Source organism: Callionymus lyra, unplaced genomic scaffold (assembly GCF_982586985.1).
Source record: "Callionymus lyra unplaced genomic scaffold, fCalLyr1.hap1.1 HAP1_SCAFFOLD_81, whole genome shotgun sequence".
Taxonomy (NCBI): Eukaryota; Metazoa; Chordata; class Actinopteri; order Syngnathiformes; family Callionymidae; genus Callionymus; species Callionymus lyra.
The window spans coordinates 202,238-230,000 of NW_028258580.1; the positions used below are offsets into that span (position 1 = coordinate 202,238).

The 27,763-nt window shown below is 46.6% G+C and overlaps 2 protein-coding genes across 6 annotated transcripts in view; one reads left to right on the forward strand and one right to left on the reverse strand.

Annotated features, from left to right (window-relative positions):
* LOC148058470 (ras GTPase-activating-like protein IQGAP3) overlaps positions 1-24,426 on the forward strand; it is a 32,884-nt gene extending 8,458 nt beyond the window's left edge. Inside the window, exons 3-38 of one of the 3 annotated variants that reach the window (XM_087782544.1) lie at positions 1-157; positions 221-298; positions 360-436; positions 1,947-2,014; positions 5,643-5,756; positions 5,816-5,991; positions 6,759-6,840; positions 6,896-7,059; positions 7,120-7,207; positions 7,273-7,436; positions 7,489-7,649; positions 11,171-11,280; positions 11,388-11,551; positions 11,681-11,771; positions 13,697-13,864; positions 13,919-14,061; positions 14,130-14,300; positions 14,490-14,573; positions 14,630-14,701; positions 14,767-14,836; positions 15,979-16,187; positions 16,257-16,409; positions 16,465-16,628; positions 16,683-16,907; positions 16,970-17,110; positions 19,500-19,584; positions 19,639-19,871; positions 19,942-20,074; positions 20,189-20,312; positions 20,435-20,555; positions 23,131-23,218; positions 23,273-23,485; positions 23,547-23,707; positions 23,772-23,897; positions 23,961-24,069; positions 24,132-24,426. In XM_087782544.1, coding sequence (XP_087638670.1) covers positions 1-157; positions 221-298; positions 360-436; positions 1,947-2,014; positions 5,643-5,756; positions 5,816-5,991; positions 6,759-6,840; positions 6,896-7,059; positions 7,120-7,207; positions 7,273-7,436; positions 7,489-7,649; positions 11,171-11,280; positions 11,388-11,551; positions 11,681-11,771; positions 13,697-13,864; positions 13,919-14,061; positions 14,130-14,300; positions 14,490-14,573; positions 14,630-14,701; positions 14,767-14,836; positions 15,979-16,187; positions 16,257-16,409; positions 16,465-16,628; positions 16,683-16,907; positions 16,970-17,110; positions 19,500-19,584; positions 19,639-19,871; positions 19,942-20,074; positions 20,189-20,312; positions 20,435-20,555; positions 23,131-23,218; positions 23,273-23,485; positions 23,547-23,707; positions 23,772-23,897; positions 23,961-24,069; positions 24,132-24,245 — 4,801 coding nt within the window. In that variant the 3' untranslated portion in view covers positions 24,246-24,426. The remainder of the gene's footprint in view (positions 158-220; positions 299-359; positions 437-1,946; positions 2,015-5,642; positions 5,757-5,815; positions 5,992-6,758; positions 6,841-6,895; positions 7,060-7,119; positions 7,208-7,272; positions 7,437-7,488; positions 7,650-11,170; positions 11,281-11,387; positions 11,552-11,680; positions 11,772-13,696; positions 13,865-13,918; positions 14,062-14,129; positions 14,301-14,489; positions 14,574-14,629; positions 14,702-14,766; positions 14,837-15,978; positions 16,188-16,256; positions 16,410-16,464; positions 16,629-16,682; positions 16,908-16,969; positions 17,111-19,499; positions 19,585-19,638; positions 19,872-19,941; positions 20,075-20,188; positions 20,313-20,434; positions 20,556-23,130; positions 23,219-23,272; positions 23,486-23,546; positions 23,708-23,771; positions 23,898-23,960; positions 24,070-24,131) is intronic. The other 2 variants (XM_087782545.1, XM_087782546.1) reach the window with 2 other exon arrangements.
* Positions 24,427-25,974: 1,548 nt separating this feature from the next.
* The window catches only part of LOC148058471 (ankyrin repeat domain-containing protein 34A-like), a 6,782-nt gene continuing 4,993 nt past the window's right edge, over positions 25,975-27,763 (reverse strand). For all 3 annotated transcript variants that reach the window (XM_087782542.1, XM_087782541.1, XM_087782543.1), the window contains exon 2: positions 25,975-27,763. This exon is cut by the window's right edge. In XM_087782542.1, coding sequence (XP_087638668.1) covers positions 26,636-27,763 — 1,128 coding nt within the window. In that variant the 3' untranslated portion in view covers positions 25,975-26,635.

The window sequence follows — 27,763 nt, forward strand, 5'->3', positions numbered from 1 at the left end:
GTGGATGGAGGCGTGTCTGGGGGAGGAGCTTCCAGCTCCCACTGAACTGGAGGAAGCGTTGAGAAACGGAGTCTTCCTGGCAAAACTGGGCCACCACTTTGCCCCGCAGGTGGTCCCTCTGAAGAAGATCTACGACCTGGACCAGCACCGCTACCAGGTGAGTGACTGTTCATGATGCTGACAAGGTCACGGGTCAGTAACATTTTGTCTCCCCCCTCAGGCAGCAGGTCTTCACTTCCGTCACACAGACAACATCAACCACTGGAGAGAAGCTGTGACGTCGCTGGGTCTGCCCACGGTCAGTCCAGCTCAACCAGGGTCACCTGACCCACCAAGACCACCAACCTGTTTGTTCTCAGATCTTTCAGCCGGAAACCACAGACGTTTACGACAAGAAGAACATGCCGAGAGCTGTCTACTGCCTCCATGCACTCAGGTGTCTGCCTGTGTGTGTGTCTGCCTGCCTGTGTGTGTCTGTGTGTCTGTCTGTCTGCCTGTGTGTGTCTGTGTGTCTGTCTGTCTGCCTGTGTGTGTGTGTGTCTGCCTGTGTGTGTGTGTGTCTGCCTGTGTGTGTGTGTGTGTCCGCCTGTGTGTGTCTGTCTGCCTGTGTGTGTGTGTGTGTGTCTGCCTGTGTGTGTGTCTGTCTGCCTGTGTGTGTGTGTCTGCCTGTGTCTGTCTGCCTGCCTGTGTGTGTGTGTGTCTGCCTGTGTGTGTGTCTGTCTGCCTGTGTGTGTGTGTCTGTCTGCCTATGTGTGTGTGTGTGTCTGCCTGTGTGTGTGTGTGTGTCTGCCTGTGTGTGTGTGTGTGTGTCTGCCTGTGTGTGTGTCTGTCTGCCTGTGTGTGTGTCTGTCTGCCTATGTGTGTGTGTGTGTCTGCCTGTGTGTGTGTGTGTGTGTGTGTGTGTCTGCCTGTGTGTGTGTGTGTGTGTCTGCCTGTGTGTGTCTGTCTGCCTGTGTGTGTGTGTCTGCCTGTGTGTGTGTCTGTCTGCCTGTGTGTGTGTCTGTCTGCCTATGTGTGTGTGTGTGTCTGTCTGCCTATGTGTGTGTGTGTGTCTGCCTGTGTGTGTGTGTGTGTGTGTGTCTGCCTGTGTGTGTCTGTCTGCCTGTGTGTGTGTCTGTCTGCCTGTGTGTGTGTCTGTCTGCCTATGTGTGTGTGTGTCTGCCTGTGTGTGTGTGTCTGCATGCCTGTGTGTGTGTGTCTGCCTGTGTGTGTGTGTCTGCATGCCTGTGTGTGTCTGTCTGCCTGTGTGTGTGTCTGTCTGCCTGTGTGTGTGTCTGTCTGCCTGTGTGTGTGTCTGTCTGCCTATGTGTGTGTGTGTCTGCCTGTGTGTGTGTGTGTCTGCATGCCTGTGTGTGTGTGTCTGTCTGCCTGTGTGTGTGTCTGTCTGCCTATGTGTGTGTGTGTCTGCCTGTGTGTGTGTGTCTGCATGCCTGTGTGTGTCTGTCTGCCTGTGTGTGTGTGTGTCTGCATGCCTGTGTGTGTGTGTGTGTCTGCCTGTGTGTGTGTGTCTGCCTATGTGTGTGTGTGTCTGCCTGTGTGTGTGTGTCTGCATGCATGTCTGTTACGAGCTTTCTTAGAGCTTGTTTTCCACGATTATGGGGAAAAAACTCTTAATTGTGATGATTTTTCTCAATATTTCAATTAAATATGTGATTATTTTTAATGTCCTCTTTTCATGCGTTTCTTTTCTAATATAATATATAATTGATTTTACAGTGATGTTGATTTGTTTATTGTTAAGCTAAAGTGATGAAGCCAATGTTAAGGTGAAGGCAAAGTACAGATCAATATAAATGGAGACGTTTTATTCAGTTGCTTTAATTACAGTTGTAAACAAACGTAAAATAAAACTTGAAGCATTTTAAACATTCACTGAAAATGCTCATCAGCCCTCGTCTGTACTTACTGAGAACACTGAAGTTTTATATTTCCTACTGTGTGTTCAGCTTGTACCTGTACCGTCTCGGCGTTGCTCCTCCGATGGATGACCTGTGTGGGAAAGTAAAGTTCACAGGTGAGAGGTCGTCTCTGTGTCGTACACTTGCGTGGACATGTAGCCAGTGACTCATCGTTGAGTTGATGTTTTTCTCCATTAGAGTCTTAGTTCAAGTGTCTTGAGATACCTTTGTAATGACACTTGAAATACAATTGAATTAAAAGGTACACACACATGTACACACACATGTACACCTGTACACACACACACGTACACATGTACACACACATGTACACATGTACACTCACACGTACACATGTACACTCACACGTACACATGTACACTCACACGTACACATGTACACACACATGTACACATGTACACACACACGTACACATGTACACTCACACGTACACATGTACACTCACACGTACACATGTACACACACATGTACACATGTACACACACATGTACACACACATGTACACATGTACACTCACACGTACACATGTACACTCACACGTACACATGTACACACACATGTACACATGTACACATGTACACACACATGTACACATGTACACACACATGTACACATGTACACTCACACGTACACATGTACACACACATGTACACATGTACACTCACACATACACATGTACACTCACACATACACATGTACACTCACACGTACACATGTACACTCACACGTACACATGTACACACACATGTACACATGTACACACACATGTACACATGTACACTCACACGTACACACACACGTACACATGTACACTCACACGTACACATGTACACTCACACGTACACATGTACACTCACACGTACACACACACGTACACATGTACACTCACATGTACACATGTACACTCACACGTACACATGTACACTCACATGTACACATGTACACTCACACGTACACACACACGTACACATGTACACTCACACGTACACATGTACACTCACACGTACACATGTACACTCACACGTACACATGTACACTCACACGTACACACACACGTACACATGTACACTCACATGTACACATGTACACATGTACACACACACACGTACACATGTACACACACACACGTACACATGTACAATCACACGTACACATGTACACACACACGTACACATGTACACACACACGTACACATGTACACACACACGTACACATGTACACACACACGTACACATGTACACGTACACACACACGTACACATGTACACGTACACATGTACACGTACACATGTACACGTACACATGTACACGTACACATGTACACGTACACATGTACACTCACACGTACACATGTACACTCACACGTACACATGTACACACACACATGTACACATGTACACACACACATGTACACATGTACACTCACACGTACACATGTACACTCACACGTACACATGTACACACACACATGTACACATGTACACTCACACGTACACATGTACACTCACACGTACACATGTACACACACACGTACACATGTACACACACACGTACACATGTACACACACATGTACACATGTACACACACACATGTACACATGTACACTCACACGTACACATGTACACACACATGTACACTCACACATACACATGTACACTCACACGTACACATGTACACTCACACGTACACATGTACACTCACACGTACACATGTACACACACATGTACACATGTACACACACATGTACACATGTACACTCACACGTACACACACACGTACACATGTACACTCACACGTACACATGTACACTCACACGTACACATGTACACTCACACGTACACATGTACACTCACACGTACACATGTACACTCACATGTACACATGTACACTCACACGTACACACACACGTACACATGTACACTCACACGTACACATGTACACTCACACGTACACATGTACACTCACACGTACACATGTACACTCACACGTACACACACACGTACACATGTACACTCACATGTACACATGTACACACACACACGTACACATGTACACACACACACGTACACATGTACAATCACACGTACACATGTACACACACACGTACACATGTACACACACACGTACACATGTACACACACACGTACACATGTACACGTACACACACACGTACACATGTACACGTACACATGTACACTCACACGTACACATGTACACACACACGTACACATGTACACACACACATGTACACATGTACACACACACATGTACACATGTACACACACACATGTACACATGTACACTCACACGTACACATGTACACACACACATGTACACATGTACACTCACACGTACACATGTACACTCGCGTACACATGTACACACACACGTACACATGTACACACACACACGTACACATGTACACACACATGTACACATGTACACACACACATGTACACATGTACACTCACACGTACACATGTACACTCACACATACACATGTACACTCACACGTACACATGTACACACACACATGTACACATGTACACATGTACACTCACACGTACACATGTACACACACACCTGTACGCATGTACACACACACATGTACACATGTACACTCACACGTACACATGTACACTCACACGTACACATGTACACACACACCTGTACACATGTACACACACACATGTACACATGTACACTCACACGTACACATGTACACACACATGTACACATGTACACTCACACGTACACATGTACACACACACATGTACACTCACACGTACACATGTACACTCACACGTACACATGTACACACACACGTACACATGTACACACACATGTACACATGTACACTCACACGTACACATGTACACTCACACGTACACATGTACACTCACACGTACACATGTACACACACACATGTACACATGTACACACACACATGTACACATGTACACTCACACGTACACATGTACACACACACATGTACACATGTACACTCACACGTACACATGTACACTCACACGTACACATGTACACACACACCTGTACACATGTACACACACACATGTACACATGTACACTCACACGTACACATGTACACACACATGTACACATGTACACTCACACGTACACATGTACACATGTACACACACACATGTACACTCACACGTACACATGTACACACACATGTACACATGTACACTCACACGTACACATGTACACATGTACACACACACATGTACACATGTACACTCACACGTACACATGTACACACACACGTACACATGTACACTCACACGTACACATGTACACTCACACGTACACATGTACACATGTACACTCACACGTACACATGTACACATGTACACACACACATGTACACATGTACACTCACACGTACACATGTACACACACACCTGTACACATGTACACTCACACGTACACATGTACACACACACGTACACATGTACACTCACACGTACACATGTACACACACACCTGTACACATGTACACTCACACGTACACATGTACACTCACACGTACACATGTACACTCACACGTACACATGTACACACACATGTACACATGTACACTCACACGTACACATGTACACTCACACGTACACATGTACACACCTGTACACATGTACACACACACATGTACACATGTACACTCACACGTACACATGTACACTTTCCACCCTGACTATCCAGAGGAGGAGATCAACAACATGAAGTTGGAGTTGGACAAGTATGGAATCCAGATTCCAGCGTTCAACAAGATTGGAGGAATCCTGGCCAACGAGCTGTCGGTGGACGAGGCTGCAGGTAGACACGGCGCCCTCTACTGGAGACTCTAAGTTAAGCTCGTCTCTCCTCATGCTCAGTCCACGCCGCCGTCATCGCCATCAACGAGGCACTGGAGCGAGGTCAGGTCGCACACACCGCCAAGGCTCTGAGAAACCCCAATGCTCTACTGGGCGACCTGCAGGAGGCGCTGATGAGCGTGTACCAGGAGATGCTGTTGCAGGCCAGGAGGAGGAAGCTGGAGTCTGCTGGATGGGTGAGTCTCCAACACTGACCTTGAGAACTGTCGTCACATGTTGGTAACAAGTATATGTTGCTCACTCCACGTTCTGGGATTAGAGGTTTTTGCTTGTTCTATCAAGATCTTGTTTCAACCACACTACCAAAAACATACTTGGGTTCATAAGGGTCTTCTTAAGGAAGACCAGAAAGGAGAGCAGGCTTTTCTGCCTGAACCCTTGATCATTCAAGTCTGGACTGTCTTGCAGAGATACTGTGGAATCATGTTCTCTAAAATCAAACCAGTCACCACTGAACCTTGATGTTTCCGTTCTCTTCAACTCTTCTGTTCTTCATTACTTCTCTGGGCAGGAGTGGACTTCTCTGCTCGACCCGAGCCTCTCATTTGCTTCCTGTTTATTTAGAGCAACATTTAAAAGACTGCATTGATGGTCTTTCTTTGGTTCAGTTCATGGATGTTTGTATGTGCATTTACAAGAGTTTTACTCAGTCTATGCCTCGATCTCAGCGTCCCAGTGATCATCACCTAAATCTTGGTGTTGAAATGAAAACCTTGAGACAAATGCCTGTCGTTTCCATGGCTGAGGAAAAAGTTAAGAAAAAAAAGGACCCAAATGGTCATGAACAGAGTTTCTGGTCCGTCATCAAACGTTGAGCCTCTGACAGCAGACTCCAGACGAACACACTTGGATTTGATTAAAAACCTCGTCGACAGAGACGTAACAAATACACCTGACATTAATGAGCTGAGCCAGACCTGGACTGATGTTCTGGTTCTGTCAGGGTGGAGGGTCGGAGGAGAAGGACGTCTACGAGGAGAACCTGACTCAGAGGGAGATCCAGAGCAACATCAGCCTGGTCAACGGTGAGTCGTCCACCTGCAGGTCAGTGCTGATGTTGACGGGCTGTCATGTGACCAGTGAGGGCAGCCGTGGAACAGGTGGATGAAGCTCTGGACTGTGACGACGAGCTCTCGCTGCTCGTGGCTCTGCAGCTGCCATGTCTGAAGATCAGAGGCCTGCATAGCGACCATGGACCCTGGTACCTGGACCAGCTGTCAGCCGCTCGCCAACTGAAGGCTCTGGTACGCGCACGCACGCACACACACACACAGACAATGTCATGGACTGACCTCTGACCTCAGGAGCGTGGATCTGTTGATCCACTGGAGCTGGACGAGCTGCAGCATTCAGTGACTTCTGCCAACCAGGAGGCCCAGAGCGCCCACACCAGTGAGTCTGTTGACCTTTGACCCTGAGCACACCTCTACGAGCAGTCACGTTCACGTGTGTTCCAGTGTTGGTGGCGCTGGAGTGTGTGAACGGGGCTCTGCACGGCACAGACGTCAGACGCACGCTCAGCTGCCTGATGACCTCTGACCTCAAGCTGCCGCCCGTGTTTCCATTCGCCGCCGCTCTCTACCACCGCGAGCTGCAGCTGCTGCAGAGACGCTCGCCGCAGGTATGTGACCCGACCCGACCCGACGACTCCTGCTCACTCTTCTGTCCACCAGGAGGCGCTGCAGCAGGAGGAGCTCTTTGTTGCCGTGGAGATGTTGTCGGCTGTCGCTCTCGTCAATCAAGCCCTAGAGACGCGAAACCTTCACCAGTTGAGCTCCGCCCTGACCAGTCCTTCTGCTGCCCTGTCGGACGTGGACCCGTCGCTGGTTGACAAGTAAGCAACACATGTAGAAGCGTCAGTGTTCCTTGAATGATAGTTTAGGACGAACGTGAACTTAGTTTATTTTGTCTGATGAACGCTTCTGTGAACTCGTTCATTCTTGTGTATGTGAACGTCTCACTGATATCGTCCAGTAGGCGACATAATTGTACACTTGCAGACAGAAACACATAATTGTACACTTGCAGACAGAAACGCATAATTGTACACTTGCAGACAGAAACACATAATTGTACACTTGCAGACAGAAACACATAATTGTACACTTGCAGACAGAAACACATAATTGTACACTTTCAGACAGAAACACATAATTGTACACTTTCAGACAGAAACACATAATTGTACACTTGCAGACAGAAACACATAATTGTACACTTTCAGACAGAAACACATAATTGTACACTTGCAGACAGAAACACATAATTGTACACTTGCAGACAGAAACACATAATTGTACACTTGCAGACAGAAACGCATAATTGTACACTTTCAGACAGAAACACATAATTGTACACTTGCAGACAAAAACACATAATTGTACACTTGCAGACAGAAACACATAATTGTACACTTTCAGACAGAAACACATAATTGTACACTTTCAGACAGAAACACATAATTGTACACTTGCAGACAGAAACACATAATTGTACACTTGCAGACAGAAACACATAATTGTACACTTTCAGACAGAAACACATAATTGTACACTTGCAGACAGAAACACATAATTGTACACTTGCAGACAGAAACACATAATTGTACACTTGCAGACAGAAACACATAATTGTACACTTGCAGACAGAAACACATAATTGTACACTTGCAGACAGAAACACTGTACACCGTGTTAATGCGGGAACAACATCAGTTACAACATCAGTTACAGCATCAGTTACAGCATCAGTTACAGCATCAGTTACAACAACAGTTACAACAACAGTTACAACATCAGTTACAACATCAGTTACAACAACAGTTACAACATCAGTTACAACATCAGTTACAACATCAGTTACAGCATCAGTTACATCATCAGTTACAGCATCAGTTACAACAACAGTTACAACATCAGTTACAGCATCAGTTACAACAACAGTTACAACAACAGTTACAACATCAGTTACAGCATCAGTTACAGCATCAGTTACAGCATCAGTTACAGCATCAGTTACAACAACAGTTACAACAACAGTTACAACATCAGTTACAACATCAGTTACAACAACAGTTACAACATCAGTTACAACATCAGTTACAACATCAGTTACAGCATCAGTTACAGCATCAGTTACAGCATCAGTTACAACAACAGTTACAACATCAGTTACAGCATCAGTTACAACAACAGTTACAACAACAGTTACAACAACAGTTACAACAACAGTGAAGCTACAGCAGCAGGATGTCGACACAGTACTAGAGATTCTTCTATAATCGGGTAAACTAGTTTCATGAAGAGGTCGATGAGAAAAATGACATATGTGCACGTCAGGACCATGAACGCATCACAGCGTTAGGTTCAACGTTTTACATAACGACACATAAAATATCTTTGTTGTTTTTACAATGTTGACAATAAATGTAAAATATTTTTTGTATGATGAAATCTGGTGAATATTTTCAATGTTAAAATGGATATAATAATAATGACTGACTTTGGCAATCATTTTGAAAATAAGAGCTCGTAGAAACACATAAATAAGGAACTATGAACTAGTTCATTCTTGGAGCCATGAACTCATTTCTCTTATTGGTTCTTTCCATGAACTGAATGAGAAGGTTGTCCAGTAGCACTGAATCAACCTGACATCAACACAACTGATGCTCTCGACCCCTTTAATACGACACAACATTCCACTGAGTAGACTTGAAAAGACACACCTGTGAAGTTATGTTTCTCCAAAATAGTCTGACTTAAGACTTAATGACTGACGGTCATTGTTGTGCTGAAAGATGAAGCTTTCACTTATTTCACACTTTTTTTTGTGTATGTTAATGTGTGACTCTATTGTATCATCAGTGTGTGTCGTTGTGATGTGTGACTCTATTGTATCATCAGTGTGTGTTGTTGTGATGTGTGACTCTATTGTATCATCAGTGTGTGTCGTTGTGATGTGTGACTCTATTGTATCATCAGTGTGTGTTGTTGTGATGTGTGACTCTATTGTATCATCAGTGTGTGTTGTTGTGATGTGTGACTCTATTGTATCATCAGTGTGTGTATTTTGTTGTGATGTGTGACTCTATTGTATCATCAGTGTGTGTGTGTTGTTGTGATGTGTGACTCTATTGTATCATCAGTGTGTGTATTTTGTTGTGATGTGTGACTCTATTGTATCATCAATGTGTGTGTGTTGTTGTGATGTGTGACTCTATTGTATCATCAATGTGTGTGTGTTGTTTTGATGTGTGACTCTATTGTATCATCAGTGTGTGTGTGTTGTGATGTGTGACTCTATTGTATCATCAGTGTGTGTGTTGTTGTGATGTGTGACTCTATTGTATCATCAGTGTGTGTGTGTGTGTGTTGTTGTGATGTGTGACTCTATTGTATCATCAGTGTGTGTGTGTGTGTTGTTGTGATGTGTGACTCTATTGTATCATCAGTGTGTGTGTGTTGTTTTGATGTGTGACTCTATTGTATCATCAGTGTGTGTCTGTTGTTGTGATGTGTGACTCTATTGTATCATCAGTGTGTGTGTGTGTTTGTTGTGATGTGTGACTCTATTGTATCATCAGCGTGTGTGTGTGTTTGTTGTGATGTGTGACTCTATTGTATCATCAGCGTGTGTGTGTTGTTGTGATGTGTGACTCTATTGTATCATCAGCGTGTGTGTGTTGTTGTGATGTGTGACTCTATTGTATCATCAGTGTGTGTGTGTTGTGATGTGTGACTCTATTGTATCATCAGTGTGTGTTGTTGTGATGTGTGACTCTATTGTATCATCAGTGTGTGTGTGTTGTGATGTGTGACTCTATTGTATCATCAGTGTGTGTTGTTGTGATGTGTGACTCTATTGTGTCATCAGTGTGTGTGTGTGTTGTGATGTGTGACTCTATTGTGTCATCAGTGTGTGTTTGTACAAAACTCTCTTTTCATTGAAATATTGACATTAGAAAATGATCTTAAGCTCCGCCCACTGAAAACCCTTCAGGAGATTAAATCTTGTTGACCATAACCACACTCTCTCTGCTGTGATTGGTCAAGCATGGAGGTTTGTCACTGCGTGTCATCGATCGTCTCCACCTCGTATAAACAAAGCGGGGGGGGGGGGGTTACAGCTGAAGGAGTGAACCCATTAATGCATCATAATGGACTCTCGTAACCTCTCGTTCGCCCAGATCTCAGAGCAGCTTTGTAAAGTAATAAGTGTAAAACGTGGTCATAATGAGGAACTTAATGCATCATGGAGAGCAAGACTGAAGGTAGTGTGCTTGTACTTCCTCCGTGTGCCTGTAGGTGGAAACAAAGAATCCTACACACACAAGCTAACTTGGACTGTGTTCAGGTACCTGGAGCGTCTCTCGGAGGTCAAGTCTGGAGCAGATCTTCTGACCTGGAACCAGCTGCAGGAGGAGATCCACTCGGTGAACACGTCTGTTCTGGAAGAGCATGAGCGTACGTCTCTCAGCGTCATGTGACCTCGTCCGTCTCAGTCACCTGACCTGCTGTCAGGTGTCCTGATGGTGCTGCTGTATGACTGAACCACTGCTGTGACCCCTCAGAGATCCTGGCTGTGAGCCGCATCAACGACTCCCTGGTACAAGGGGACGCACGCAAGCTGCTGTCAGCACTGATGCTGCCCTCTGGTGGTCTGGAGGATGTGCTCCCTGCCAATGCTAGCAGGTATCACAGCCTACTGACCCAAGCCCGGCAGCACAAAGTCCAGGTGAGCTACGAGGTGTGACCTTCTAGCTGGTGAACAGCTGTGAGATGTAACCTTGAGCTCAGTAAAGCTGCTGCTTGCTGCCTTCACACGTTAAATAAAGAGTTTGACTCATCGTCGATGTTTCTTCAGCTGAGCAGAAATCCTGCAGCAGAACTCTGGTGGAGCGACATCCAGGAGGAAGTAAAGAGAGCCAACCTGCAGAGCCAGAGGGCACTGAAGAGTAAGAACACACTCGCACTTGTATAGGAATATATTTAATTATAGATTGTCATCTAAAAATGACATCAAGGTAAATAATATCACAACTTTAATAACAACTGGGTGTGTATGTGTTCAGATGGAACGTCTGGCCAGACTAGTGCAGCCTTATCTTCCACAGACTAACCTAACCTAACTAACCCAAACCTTCCAAACTCATGTTGTTCTGATGAAAGCAAGGTTCAACTTTTTGGACAAAAATGAGTATTTGGCTCAAAAGCATGGAGATGGCAGGTAAGGCTTCAGGCTGTTTTTCTTCAGCTGAACTGGAGTCTAGGTCAGGATGGAGGGATGAACATTCCAAATACCAGTCAGTGTTGGCACTAAACCTTTGAAGGATGAAGGCCAGAAGGCCAGAGAGACAATGTCCCGGAGAACTCGTCTAAATCCACAAAATTATTGCTTTCGTGGAATCTGAGGCTTTGGAGTGGCCTGGTCTAGCCCTGACTCTCATGGAACATCTGGAAGGATCTGAAGAGGGTTAGGGTTAGAAGACGAATATTGAACCATCATAAGAGAGTCATTTTATTACATCACAAATCATTTGAACAGGGTTATGTAGTCTTTTATATATTATAAGATTGATATTATATCAGTGGCGCACGTTTGAATGAATCCACGTCTCAAGAACTACTTTTAGGTTCTTCATGCACAGGATCTGAGCGTGAAACGTTCTAGTCGATAAGACGTTTATCATCAAATGAACATCATTACATCAAAATATCACTACAGTCTGTGTGGTTTCTATGGCCACGACACACACTCTGCATCGCTCCCCACACACACGCTTCAGCATCAAACACACACACACACGCTTCAGCATCAAACACACACACACACGCTTCAGCGTCAAACACACACTTCAGCGTCAAACACACACACACACTTCAGCGTCAAACACACACACACACTTCAGCGTCAAACACACACACACACACTTCAGCGTCAAACACACACACACACTTCAGCGTCAAACACACACACACACTTCAGCGTCAAACACACACGCACGTTTCAGCGTCAAACACACACACACACACACACACACTTCAGCATCAAACACACACGCTTCAGCGTCAAACACACACTTCAGCGTCAAACACACACACACACTTCAGCGTCAAACACACACACTTCAGCGTCAAACACACACGCTTCAGCGTCAAACACACACGCACGTTTCAGCGTCAAACACACACACACACACACACACACACACACACTGAAGCGACACACACACACAAGCACCACTATTTCTATCATAAAGCACAACATTATTTAGAAATAAATGCATTTACTTGCGTAGTTCATGGAGGAAATAAATAAATCCTTAGAATTGTGAAGCTCGTGAAAACTTTCTTAACAACGTCCAGCTTTTCTTGAAAGTAAATCCTCGACCAGATCGACCATTGTGTTGAAAAACAAACTGTTGAATGAACTAAACTCATGGTTTCAGCTCCATGTGACTCGGTGTCGTCCAATCAGACGACATGAACGTGTCACGTGTTCGTGGAAGCGTGACAAGAGTCGCTTCCAAAGCGCTGACGTTGTGTCGCTAACTCGAATCTGATTGGTTCACACAATCCTTGATTTCAATGGACACGAGCCAGCTCTGAAGCGACTGAAGGCCTCGGGTCACGCATGACCAGCTGCTCAAATATGATTGGATGAAAGCTCTCGCATGAATGTACCATCCTGGAAGCAGCAATAGGAACGAAATGAAGAGAAAAGACTATGAGGAATAATTTAATACATATTTATGAAAAATAAACAAAAAAAAAAGTTTTTTATTTGTTTAAATTAAATAAATCCAGTTATTTTCTGATTATGTTTCAGCAGAGAAGGCCACTGGTATATATAACATCTCACTCTTCATGACCTCCTCAGTGTGTCTGGCCGTGGCAGCAGTGAACCAGGCGGTGAAGGAGAACCGGGTGAACCAGACGTTGCGGGTTCTGTCTCTGCCAGAGGTGGCGCTGCAGGGGGTCCTGCCACAGTGCGCAGCCCAGTACCAGCAGGAGCTCGGTGTCCTGGTCCACCTCAGGGCTCAGAGAGGTGAGCACCTGCAGATGCACCGTGACCTCTGACCTCCAACAATGTCCTCTTCAGGGCACAACAAGAGCCCGTGGGTCCGGGTCCAGCTGGACGACGGCTCCTCCTACTTCTTCCACCTGCACAGGCTGGAGGGCACCTGGGACGAACCTGCTGACTTCACCAACAACAGCTCGTTTCTCGACCAGCAGCAGATCCAGGTGAGTCATGTGACCCCGACATGTGGTAGAGTCTGGCGCTGCCTGATGATGTCATGCTCTTCTCGCAGGACGTGGTTAGCATCGTCTCGTCCTCGTACCAGCGCAGTGGCCAGTGGAAGGGCAGCGCGGCCCTCGTCACTCGTCTGCAGGCGGCTTGTCGCGGCTTCCTGGTCAGACACGGACTGGACGCTCGCCGCCGATATCTGCACAACCAGACGGACGCCGTGGTGGTCATCCAGGTGGGAACGCAAAGACATGACATGTATTGGGACCACATATGATTCTGTGATGACCTTCATGAATGTGAGGCTACATCTGACATCACTTCCTGTTCTATTAGCCACTTCTATCAGTCACTGCCTCGGGAGAAACATGAGACTCTCAGAACTTCAGGGTGTCCACCTTGTTTTCAACGTATGTCCTTTTAGTCTCGGTGGAGGCGCTTTGTCCAGCAGAGGGCGTACAGGAGGCGGCTGCAGTTCCTCTACATGAACTGGCGAGCGGCGGTGAAGGTGAAGAGGAAATGAAGACACCAAACACTGCCACGATAATGACTTGTCCTCCTCAGATCCAGGCAGGGGTCAGGATGTGGTCGGCCCGGAGGAAATACAGAGCTCGTCTGAGCTTCTTTAGACGCCACGTAAGTTGCTGCTGATGTCACATGTTTGTTTGGCCCTGGCACAGCACTCCTTCTCTCTCCCACAGGTGGGCGCTGTGGTCAAGATCCAGGCCTTCTTCAGAGCAAACAAGGCCAGAGAGGAGTATCGGACCCTTGGTGAGTCACTGTCTAGGGCTGGGTATTGATCGAGAATTTTTGATACTTTTTTTCAATACCAATTTTATAAGATCAATTCTAACAATAAGAAACTTGTATTGTAGAGTGTAGAGTGTGTAATTCATTTTTATTACGTTAGGTAGAACTTTATTGATCCTCAGGAGGTCTCCTTCGGAAAATAGTTTTTTCCAATTAGACACAACAATACAGACTTTATTATTCATGAAAATAAAATAAGAACAAGAACAAAGAGAAATAAAAAGAAAGAACAAGATGACACCATCTAAGTCTAAAGATAAAGAGTATAGATCAAAGACACTTTCACTCCTGCCCCCACAATTTAGAATTGTACAATCTAATAGCCCGAGGAATGAATGAGTCCTTGAGTCTATTAGTGTTGCACCTGGGAAGGAACATTCGTGTTCCATTTGCTTCTCTGTTCACTGATGACAGTGTTCAGAGGAACATTTCAAGCGCTTGATGGATCTACTGACTCCTTCAAGAAACATCTTAAGACATTTTTATTTGTGTTTTTCTGGAACTACTGTTGTGTTCTCAGTTTTATCTTGACCTTTAAAGTATATACTTTATTGAATATTGTTTTGATTGTTTAAGCGCTTTGTGACCCTGGTCTGGAAAAGCTCTATACAAATACAAATTACTTGCATTTCCACTCCAAGCTTACAGAAAAAACGGTTTGTGGTGCAAGAGAAGCAAACTCGTTACGAAACCATTTCTTCTTTACAGTAAAATGTATTTCTTTGTTATTGTTAAGATAAAGTTATTAAGCCATTTTTAAGATAAAGCCAAAATAATCATACATTGAAATAAATGTTCATTTAGTTACTTTAACGACACGTAAACGAATATATTCAGTGTACTTTAAGAACGGCTGCTCTTTAACGTCTTGACGTCTGTTCTTCTCGTGACTCCACGACGGCTCGAAAATTAAATGAACGTAAAATGAAATAAAATTGCAACCTTTGCGATATAATCATCGCATTTTTTTACAGCGCGATTATATCGCAAATGCAATGAATCGTTCTAACCCTGAAGCATGTTTTCCTACTCGGTACTAACCAGCGTTTGGGTCGGTGCCTCCAGAGAACATAGCTGTGACTGACCACCTCTCTCGGGTCTAGTGCACTCGGACACGCCGCCCCTCCCTGTGGTCAGGAAGTTCCTCCACCTGCTGGAGCTCAGCAACGGTGACATTCGAGAGGAGGAAGAGCTTCTTCATATGAGGGAGGAAGTCGCTCGCAGCATCCGCTTCAATCGGCAGCTGGAGGCCGACCTGAACCTGATGGACCTGAAAATCGGGCTGCTGGTCCGTAACAAGGCCACTTTGCAGGTCAGGACTTGAAGCATCTTTCTCCGTCGCTCGTGGAAATGTTTTGTTCTGATAGTTGTCACCTGACAGGAAGTAGTGTCTCACTGCAAGAAGCTGACCAAGAAGAACAAGGAGCAGCTGTCGGGCATGATGGATGTGGAGCGGACTAAAGGTCTGAAGGCTCTGAGCCGGGAGAGGAGGGAAAGGTTGGAGGCCTACCAGCACCTCTTCTACCTGCTGCAGGTAAGACGATGGTTCTTGCTGGGACTGAACGGGATGTGACGGGTCTTTGTTGCAGACGCAGCCCTCGTACCTGGCCCGTCTGATCTTCCTGATGCCTCAGAGTCGCTCCACGGCCTTCATGGAGATGTTGGTCTTCAGCCTCTTCAACTATGGCGCTGGACACCGTGAAGCCTTCCTGCTGCTGCAGCTCTTCACTCAGGCGCTGCAGCACGAGATCAGGTGGGTCTCCGTAGAGTCTTGGATTTCCATGGCACTCATGGGTTCTGCACTCAGGCTGAAAGTGGACCAGCCGCAGGACGTGATCACAGGAAACCCTACCGTCGTCAAGATGCTGGTCAACTTCTACCGTCACGAACGAGGTCATAACATCTTGAGGGCAACTTTGGGTCCTGCTCTTCAGGACATCCTTCAGGACCGGACGCTCAGCATCAGAACCGATCCGCTGGAGGTCTACAAAACCTGGATCAACCAAACCGAGAGCCAGACTGGACACAAGAGGTCAGAGTCCAGGTAAATAGTTTTTCTTCCCAGCCGTCTCATCACATCCTGTCCCGCTGCAGCTCCCTGCCCTACGAGGTTTGTCCAGAGGAGGCGCTGTCGCACCCTGAAGTCCAGCGTCGCATTGATGTCGCCATCGTCACGCTGAAGAACCTGACGGACCGAGTCCTCAAAGCCATCACCTCCAACCTGCACATGCTCCCGTCAGTCATCCTTCTGTCACCTGTCTTCACCTGTCTTCACCTGTCTTCACCTGGCGTCACCTGGCGTCACCTGGCGTCACCTGGCGTCACCTGTCCTCACCTGTCCTCACCTGTCCTCACCTGTCGTCACCTGTCGTCACCTGTCGTCACCTGTCTTCACCTGTCTTCACCTGTCCTCACCTGTCCTCACCTGTCTTCACCTGTCCTCACCTGTCCTCACCTGTCTTCACCTGTCTTCACCTGTCTTCACCTGTCGTCACCTGTCTTCACCTGTCTTCACCTGTCTTCACCTGTCCTCACCTGTCCTCACCTGTCCTCACCTGTCTTCACCTGTCTTCACCTGTCTTCACCTGTCTTCACCTGTCGTCACCTGTCGTCACCTGTCCTCACCTGTCCTCACCTGTCCTCACCTGTCCTCACCTGTCGTCACCTGTCGTCACCTGTCTTCACCTGTCCTCACCTGTCCTCACCTGTCTTCACCTGTCGTCACCTGTCGTCACCTGTCTTCACCTGTCTTCACCTGTCTTCACCTGTCTTCACCTGTCTTCACCTGTCCTCACCTGTCCTCACCTGTCCTCACCTGTCTTCACCTGTCCTCACCTGTCTTCACCTGTCCTCACCTGTCCTCACCTGTCCTCACCTGTCTTCACCTGTCTTCACCTGTCGTCACCTGTCGTCACCTGTCGTCACCTGTCTTCACCTGTCCTCACCTGTCCTCACCTGTCTTCACCTGTCTTCACCTGTCTTCACCTGTCCTCACCTGTCCTCACCTGTCCTCACCTGTCCTCACCTGTCCTCACCTGTCCTCACCTGTCCTCACCTGTCTTCACCTGTCTTCACCTGTCTTCACCTGTCTTCACCTGTCCTCACCTGTCTTCACCTGTCCTCACCTGTCGTCACCTGTCTTCACCTGTCCTCACCTGTCCTCACCTGTCCTCACCTGTCCTCACCTGTCTTCACCTGTCTTCACCTGTCCTCACCTGTCTTCACCTGTCTTCACCTGTCTTCACCTGTCCTCACCTGTCCTCACCTGTCCTCACCTGTCCTCACCTGTCTTCACCTGTCTTCACCTGTCTTCACCTGTCCTCACCTGTCTTCACCTGTCCTCACCTGTCCTCACCTGTCCTCACCTGTCCTCACCTGTCTTCACCTGTCTTCACCTGTCTTCACCTGTCTTCACCTGTCTTCACCTGTCCTCACCTGTCCTCACCTGTCCTCACCTGTCTTCACCTGTCTTCACCTGTCTTCACCTGTCTTCACCTGTCCTCACCTGTCCTCACCTGTCCTCACCTGTCCTCACCTGTCTTCACCTGTCTTCACCTGTCTTCACCTGTCTTCACCTGTCTTCACCTGTCCTCACCTGTCCTCACCTGTCTTCACCTGTCCTCACCTGTCCTCACCTGTCCTCACCTGTCTTCACCTGTCTTCACCTGTCCTCACCTGTCTTCACCTGTCTTCACCTGTCTTCACCTGTCCTCACCTGTCCTCACCTGTCCTCACCTGTCCTCACCTGTCCTCACCTGTCCTCACCTGTCTTCACCTGTCTTCACCTGTCCTCACCTGTCTTCACCTGTCTTCACCTGTCCTCACCTGTCCTCACCTGTCCTCACCTGTCTTCACCTGTCTTCACCTGTCTTCACCTGTCTTCACCTGTCCTCACCTGTCCTCACCTGTCTTCACCTGTCTTCACCTGTCCTCACCTGTCCTCACCTGTCTTCACCTGTCTTCACCTGTCTTCACCTGTCTTCACCTGTCCTCACCTGTCCTCACCTGTCTTCACCTGTCTTCACCTGTCCTCACCTGTCCTCACCTGTCCTCACCTGTCCTCACCTGTCCTCACCTGTCTTCACCTGTCCTCACCTGTCCTCACCTGTCTTCACCTGTCTTCACCTGTCCTCACCTGTCTTCACCTGTCTTCACCTGTCCTCACCTGTCCTCACCTGTCCTCACCTGTCTTCACCTGTCTTCACCTGTCCTCACCTGTCTTCACCTGTCTTCACCTGTCCTCACCTGTCCTCACCTGTCCTCACCTGTCCTCACCTGTCCTCACCTGTCCTCACCTGTCTTCACCTGTCCTCACCTGTCCTCACCTGTCTTCACCTGTCTTCACCTGTCTTCACCTGTCTTCACCTGTCTTCACCTGTCCTCACCTGTCCTCACCTGTCTTCACCTGTCTTCACCTGTCTTCACCTGTCTTCACCTGTCCTCACCTGTCCTCACCTGTCTTCACCTGTCTTCACCTGTCTTCACCTGTCTTCACCTGTCTTCACCTGTCCTCACCTGTCCTCACCTGTCCTCACCTGTCTTCACCTGTCTTCACCTGTCCTCACCTGTCTTCACCTGTCTTCACCTGTCTTCAACTGTCCTCACATGTCTTCACCGCCAACAGGTATGGGTTTCGCTACACCGTGAAGGTTCTCAGAGACACATTGAGGACAAAGTTCCCAAAGGCCAGTGAGCCCGAGCTGTACAAGGTGATGATTGTTTTTTGCGTCAGAGTGTGGAGTTTGTGCTGATGTGCTCTTCAGATCGTAGGGAACCTGGTCTACTACCGCTACATGAACCCAGCGGTGGTGGCACCGGACGGCTTCGACGTGCTGGAGCGCTCGGCAGGACCCGGTCTTCAGCCGGAGCAGCGTCACATCCTGGGCTCCGTCGCTCGCACGCTGCAGCAGGCGGCCGCCAACAAACACTTCCATGGAGACGGATCTCACGTCGCCGATCTCAACCAGTACATCAGCCGCACACACGCCAAGTTCAGGTCCGGTCCGGTGAAGAACGTGCGCCTCATGCCACCAGGTGAAGCCAACAGGTGTCTTCGTGTCCGACAGGAAGTTCCTGCTGAGTGTGTGTGATGTTCCTGAGCCAGAGGAGCGCTTCAGTGTGGACGAGTTCTCAGAGCTGCTCATTGTCAACAAACCTGTGATCTACATCTCGGTGAGCGAGCTCCTGAACACGCACAAGGTCAGTGGAGATGCAAAGAAATATCCAAATGAATGACTTTAGTTACGTTGAAGGTGCTTTTCATGTGAATATATACGTCTATTCATTTCTCCTCGTGACATCATCACTCTCCAGCTGCTGCTGGAGCATCAGGATGTTCTGTGTCCAGACCCGGCAGACCCGCTCCGGCTGCTCCTGAGGGACGTGGGCTCCCCTCCGACTCTGCAGGATGTTCTTGGTACTGCAGCCAGCGCCTCAGGTACAGCTGGAGTCGTGTGCGACGCCACGAGTCACATGACCACGTCTGTTGAGAACGTTGACATTAGTGTTTGACGTCATGTGATCACCATCAATACTCGAGTCGTTCACGTTTGTTTGCAGCTTCTGAGGCAGGATTTGATCCTCAGAGCGGAAAGACGGAGGTTTCTCTCGCGCTTACGAACAAGTTCGACATTTTTAACTATTCTGAGGACAAACCAGACGCCCTGGGACTCCTGCTCAGGTGAGTTAGCATGTTGCTACTCCTCACTTACGTTAGCATGTTGCTACTCCTCATTTATGTTAACATGTTGCTACTCCTCACTTATGTTAACATGTTGCTACTCCTCATTTATGTTAACATGTTGCTACTCCTCATTTATGTTAACATGTTGCTACTTCTCACTTACGTTAACATGTTGCTACTCCTCACTTATGTTAACATGTTGCTACTCCTCATTTATGTTAACATGTTGCTACTCCTCATTTATGTTAACATGTTGCTACTTCTCATTTATGTTAACATGTTGCTACTCCTCATTTATGTTAACATGTTGCTACTCCTCACTTATGTTAACATGTTGCTACTCCTCATTTATGTTAACATGTTGCTACTCCTCATTTATGTTAACATGTTGCTACTCCTCATTTATGTTAACATGTTGCTACTCCTCACTTACGTTAGCATGTTGCTACTCCTCATTTATGTTAACATGTTGCTACTCCTCACTTACGTTAGCATGTTGCTACTCCTCATTTATGTTAACATGTTGCTACTCCTCACTTATGTTAACATGTTGCTACTCCTCATTTATGTTAACATGTTGCTACTTCTCACTTACGTTAACATGTTGCTACTCCTCACTTATGTTAACATGTTGCTACTCCTCATTTATGTTAACATGTTGCTACTCCTCATTTATGTTAACATGTTGCTACTTCTCATTTATGTTAACATGTTGCTACTCCTCATTTATGTTAACATGTTGCTACTCCTCACTTATGTTAACATGTTGCTACTCCTCATTTATGTTAACATGTTGCTACTCCTCATTTATGTTAACATGTTGCTACTCCTCATTTATGTTAACATGTTGCTACTCCTCACTTATGTTAACATGTTGCTACTCCTCATTTATGTTAACATGTTGCTACTTCTCACTTATGTTAACATGTTGCTACTTCTCACTTATGTTAACATGTTGCTACTCCTCACTTACGTTAGCATGTTGCTACTCCTCATTTATGTTAACATGTTGCTACTCCTCACTTATGTTAACATGTTGCTACTTCTCACTTATGTTAACATGTTGCTACTTCTCACTTATGTTAACATGTTGCTACTCCTCACTTACGTTAGCATGTTGCTACTCCTCATTTATGTTAACATGTTGCTACTCCTCACTTATGTTAACATGTTGCTACTCCTCATTTATGTTAACATGTTGCTACTTCTCACTTATGTTAACATGTTGCTACTTCTCACTTATGTTAACATGTTGCTACTCCTCACTTACGTTAGCATGTTGCTACTCCTCATTTATGTTAACATGTTGCTACTCCTCACTTATGTTAACATGTTGCTACTTCTCACTTATGTTAACATGTTGCTACTTCTCACTTAAGTTAACATGTTGCTACTCCTCACTTATGTTAACATGTTGCTACTTCTCACTTATGTTAACATGTTGCTACTTCTCACTTATGTTAACATGTTGCTACTTCTCACTTATGTTAACATGTTGCTACTTCTCACTTATGTTAACATGTTGCTACTTCTCACTTATGTTAACATGTTGCTACTTCTCACTTATGTTAACATGTTGCTACTTCTCACTTATGTTAACATGTTGCTACTTCTCACTTATGTTAGCATGTTGCTACTTCTCACTTATGTTAACATGTTGCTACTCCTCACTTATGTGAACATGTTGCTACTTCTCACTTATGTTAACATGTTGCTACTTCTCACTTATGTTAACATGTTGCTACTTCTCACTTATGTTAGCATGTTGCTACTTCTCACTTATGTTAACATGTTGCTACTCCTCACTTATGTTAACATGTTGCTACTTCTCACTTATGTTAACATGTTGCTACTTCTCACTTATGTTAACATGTTGCTACTTCTCACTTATGTTAACATGTTGCTACTTCTCACTTATGTTAACATGTTGCTACTTCTCACTTAAGTTAACATGTTGCTACTTCTCACTTATGTTAACATGTTGCTACTTCTCACTTATGTTAGCATGTTGCTACTTCTCACTTATGTTAACATGTTGCTACTTCTCACTTATGTTAGCATGTTGCTACTCCTCACTTATGTTAACATGTTGCTACTTCTCACTTATGTTAACATGTTGCTACTCCTCACTTATGTTAACATGTTGCTACTTCTCACTTATGTTAACATGTTGCTACTTCTCACTTATGTTAACATGTTGCTACTTCTCACTTATGTTAACATGTTGCTACTTCTCACTTATGTTAACATGTTGCTACTTCTCACTTATGTTAGCATGTTGCTACTTCTCACTTAAGTTAACATGTTGCTACTTCTCACTTATGTTAACATGTTGCTACTTCTCACATAAGTTAACATGTTGCTACTCCTCATTTACGTTAGCATGTTGCTACTACTCACCTAAGTTAGCATGTTGCTAATACTCACCTACATTAGCATGTTGCTGTTCCTCATTTACGTTAGCATGTTGCTACTTCTCCTCACTTAGGCTGTTATCTGTGGCTAAGTTAGCATGTTGTTATGTAGCAAGTTGAGTTTTGTAGCATGTCTTAGATGGTTTTTGTTGCTTCAGTACGAAGCAGCTGATCGTGGACGTGGTCCGGACTCATCCAGGCGACCAGCTGAAGGACGTGCTACAAGCTTCCTCGTCACATGACCAGGTACACGGAGGTTTCCTGCCTTCAGCAAAGACTCAACGATGTTCTCGCCAACAGGAAGCACGACACGACTTCATTATCCAACAGCGAGCGAAGCGAGACGCTCGCACGCCCGATAAGCTGAAGAGAAACCAGTCTCTTGTCGCCGACGGCAACCTGAAACTGGAGGAGAAGAAGAGGAAGATCGTGCGAGGTCTTCGTCGTCTGGAGGTTCTCGGCGTCCTTCAGGCTCCGCACTCACACACTCAGATGCTGCAGATGATCGCCAAGGTAACGAACGCCACGCCACCTGCTTCCTGCCTGACCTGCCGTGTTGTGTCGCCCCCTGCAGGACATTCGCCAGCAGCGTCTCCACCGGCAGCGGCGACGGGTGGAGCTCGTGAAGCTTCGTCAGGCGCTTGGTCATCTGCAGCTGAAGAGCGACTTCCACAGTGAGCAGGTGGACTACTACAGACATTACATCACTTCCTGTCTGGACAACCTGACCGTCAGGTGACGTGAAACACACCCACATCTTCTCCGCTCGGCTGTACTCATGTGTTTGTGTGTTCTTCAGTAAGTCCACCAATAAAAAAGCCACAGAGTCGAAGGGGCAGAAGAAGCTTCCAGCTCTGAGCTACAGTGCCGCCCGACTGCAGGAGAAGGGAGTTCTGTTGGAGATCGAAGACCTTCCGTCCACACAGTCAGAACTTTATGACTTTTCTTCTGGGTCTGCAGCAGCGTTGACCTCTCTCTCCCACCTCAGGTTCAAGAACGTGGTGTTCGACATCACGCCTGCACCGGAGAGAGGAGCCTTCGTGGTCAAAGCTCGCTTCCTTGGAGTGGAGATGGAGGAGTTCCTGCTCAAGTACCAGGTGCCGAGATCCCCCGGCCGGACCCCGGAGCAGACCCGCCTGACCGTGTGTTGTGTTTGCAGGACCTGCTGCAGCTGCAGTACGAGGGCGTGGCCGTGATGAAGATGTTCGACAAAGCTCGAGTCAACGTCAACTTACTCATCTTCCTGCTCAACAAGAAGTTCTTCAAGAAATGATCGGCGTGAACGTCTTCGATCCTCACAGTGACCTTTGACTTGCACTCCTGTCTTTGTCTGGCCTTCCATTTATCTTCTCAACCCTGGTGAGAGTGAGACATCTGCCACCTGTCAATCAAAGTTTTATGTGTAAATATTTTTTCCTCAATAAACTAGTGGATGTTTATGATTCACTTTAAAGTAGTTATTATTAGTAGTTATTATATTTATCGTTTATACTGTATTAGCCTTCAGCTAATGTCGCTCTGTCATTGAAGGCGCCCCCTGCTGGCTGCTTTCATGTTTCACACTTTTTGTAATTCAGGACAGAAGGTATCGATGGTTACTCTGGATCAGAGCTTCATCTTCTCTCCAGCACTGCTCACACACTTCATCACATGATCAGCTGCTCCTGTCATGAGGTCAACACAAGCTACGATAGAAAACATTTGCTCACATCAAAAGAGCCTCAGGAACAAGAGGTCTAATGCGTAAACAGGTCTGTGGGACAGGTGGACTCCCAGGTACTTGTACGACCACATCAATGTCCATCGCTGTGACCAGCTGATGCAGGAACTCCATGTGCACCACAACAGTATCACAATACTTTTGTATGTGGCAGTAAAGCCTGGTGTTAATTGAAGAGGGACGGGGACAGAACAGTTCCTTGTGGTGCTCCTGTATCGCTGTCCACAGTTCCAGACAAACTCTAGTCTGACATCCTGTGGTCGTACGGTGGTTGTGGATCCAGTTGGTAAAAACAGGATCCATTTCGATTTTCATTAGCAGAGGCTGGATGGCGTTAAAAGTTCTGAAGTGAAGAACATCAGCCTCAGACCCATCCAGGGAGGACCGACTGAAGCGTGTAGAAGCATCATCTAGCCAAGAGCATGATGAACCTGTGGTTTGAGCAATAAATGCAAAGAACTATCGTCAGGTTTCAACAGCATCAAACGTTTATTCGACTCATTACAAGTGAGAGAAGAAAAATAGACGACGACTCGACAGAGTTCTGACTTACAAAAATACTATTTGAACTTCAAGTATCTGCACATTGCAGCATTAGCCCCGCCCATTATTAAAACATCTGACAGGCGGGCGGGGCTGTAATTGTCACATGTTACAGGATCGAGAAGTCACTCATGCCCCCTCAGACAGGAAGTGATGTCATCATCAGACCATCACAAAATGACGTGTAAACATTGTCGGATCAGAACGCTCGCCGTCTCCCGGTGTGACGTCATCGGTTGACATGACCTGACAACGTGTTCTTCTATTGCCTTAAACCAAATATCTCACTTATTCCTCGGAGCTGTTGAGCAAGTTTTCGCCTCGAACACTGATACGGGTCAGATGGTCATGACATCATCACACCAGGTGACGGCGAGTGCTCTTTTTAGCTACAGAGTTGTCCGTTCAGTTTCATCTCTGAGCTTCTCTGCTTAGAGCCGCAAACCTGTGGAGGTTGACACCTGTCGGGAGCCGAGTCACCTCTGGTAGGTGACCATGAGTCCGTCCAAAGGTTCAGGTCTCAGATAACAACCTGGTCACTGTGAAGACTCGCAACCTCAACTTCTGGGGTTTTCCAGTGTATGAGTAGTTTATTGAGTCCTTCACGGAGTCAAACCTTTACATGTTTTTCTGATCTGTATCTACGAGAGTTTCAGCAGCACTTTGAGATGAAACTGACACCAAAACTCTGGATCCTGGATCTTCAGCCATCCCAGTAGTGACACCTGTTGGCCATACTCTATTGCACAAAGATCTTTACAGTATTTACAGTCTGGTCCCAAATTAGATTTGTGTCCCACCAGCAACTTCAGGCGTCTTTGGAATTTTAGAATCAAGAACTTTGTTTTGGTCTAAACTTAGAAATGAGGTCCAGGTTTCTTAAAATAAATGTCAAGTCCATTTCTGAGGGATCGGCTCCAGAATTTCACTACTTCGATGTAAATTGTGCATCTGTAAACATCTGGGACGCCGTCAGGAAGCATCAAAATGTGTCGTAAACAGATCCGAGGAATCGTTGAGGAAGCAAGTCACCAGCAGCTGGACCTTCTGAAGTCCTGATGGCCACCGCACTTCAACTTGCTCAATGGCACCCCCTGTGGCTCAGACAAGCAACAACACCTGCTCAATTGTCTCATGAGCTCCGAATGTAATGACAAACTCCAAAACTACAAACGTGCGATAGATATTGTTTGTCTCTGTTTGGAAATTAAGTCCTAAAACATTAACGTAACGTTTCAGAAACACGTAAACTGTTTGTAGGTCCATTCACGACATGTGACATGTAAGCATCACCTTTTCTCTCATGTTGGTTGAAAATAAAAGTAAGATTGTGAGATAGGGGGTTGCTGGTCATCACTGGAGTCCCTTTGTGTCTAAAAACGGTGTTAAGTCCTTCATCTTCAGTCCCTGTTGGACTCAACGACTTTCTCCGACAGGATCTCTTGGAAAGTGGAGAGCTGCTTCATCTCCTCCGTCTGCATCGAGTGTCTCCTCAGCAGCTTTTTCTTCATCTTAAAGTCCGACACTCGCTTGGGAGAAGAAGGGGCCACCGGCACTAGTATCTTGTGTCCACTGTGGACTGGGGAACTGGGCTTGCCATTGCCTCGGATATCTGGAATAGGTCTCTGTGGATTGATGTTGAGCGGTGGCAGAAAACCTGGTCTTGTGTGGGAGATGTGGTCCAGCAGCAGAGTCCCAGATCCACGCCGCTCCAGGAGCCCAGGGGGTCGTCGCCGCAGTGTGATGGGTGAGACGGAATTGGGGATGTTCTCCAGCGATTCTCTGGAGGAGTTAGTGACGAGAGACAGGGGGGAGGCATTGTATTTCCTTCGCTCCACAGATATCCGTCCAGAGTCTGGAGAGCCCGGGATGGAGTCCGGGCAGAGGTGGGTGTCAGATTCATAATGCTCCATCCGGATCAGTCTTGGGTGAGCCGGTGGACGGGCAGCAATAGCAGTCAAACCCTGGATGTTCTCTTGGGGCTCGGGCGCTGTGTTTCTACGATACAAGATCTGATGCTGCTGCACCTTGTCAGCCCATGAAGAGCCAAGGAGACCACCACAATCTTCAGAGCATGACCGGTCAATTAGCATGGGGGAACAAGGGTCATGGGTCTCTATGCTATGCCGCCGAGACAACAGAGGCCTACACGGTTCTATGATTGTCAGTCCGTTCATCCCTTTAATGGTCCTGCTCAGATCGCCCACCTCCACCAGGCCCCCCACCACCCTCTCTTGAGGAGCCCCAGCCACTGCTGAAGGGGCCACCAGACCCCAGGGTTCGGAGTTTAGCCTCTTAAGAAGCTTTCGCTGAGCCGGTTTCTTCTCACCGTGAGGTCTGGCTGAGGGCAGTGGCAAAGCATTAGTCAGAGTAAAACTGAAGATACCATCTCGGTCTTGGACGCCATCTCCAGCAGGGGACGAGGTTCCGATCTCCACCTCAGAAGGGGACATGCAGGCTGGAGACAGTTTGTCCACAATTCCAGGCGAGGGTGGTGAATTGAGGTACTGCTTAGTCTTTTTAGTGCC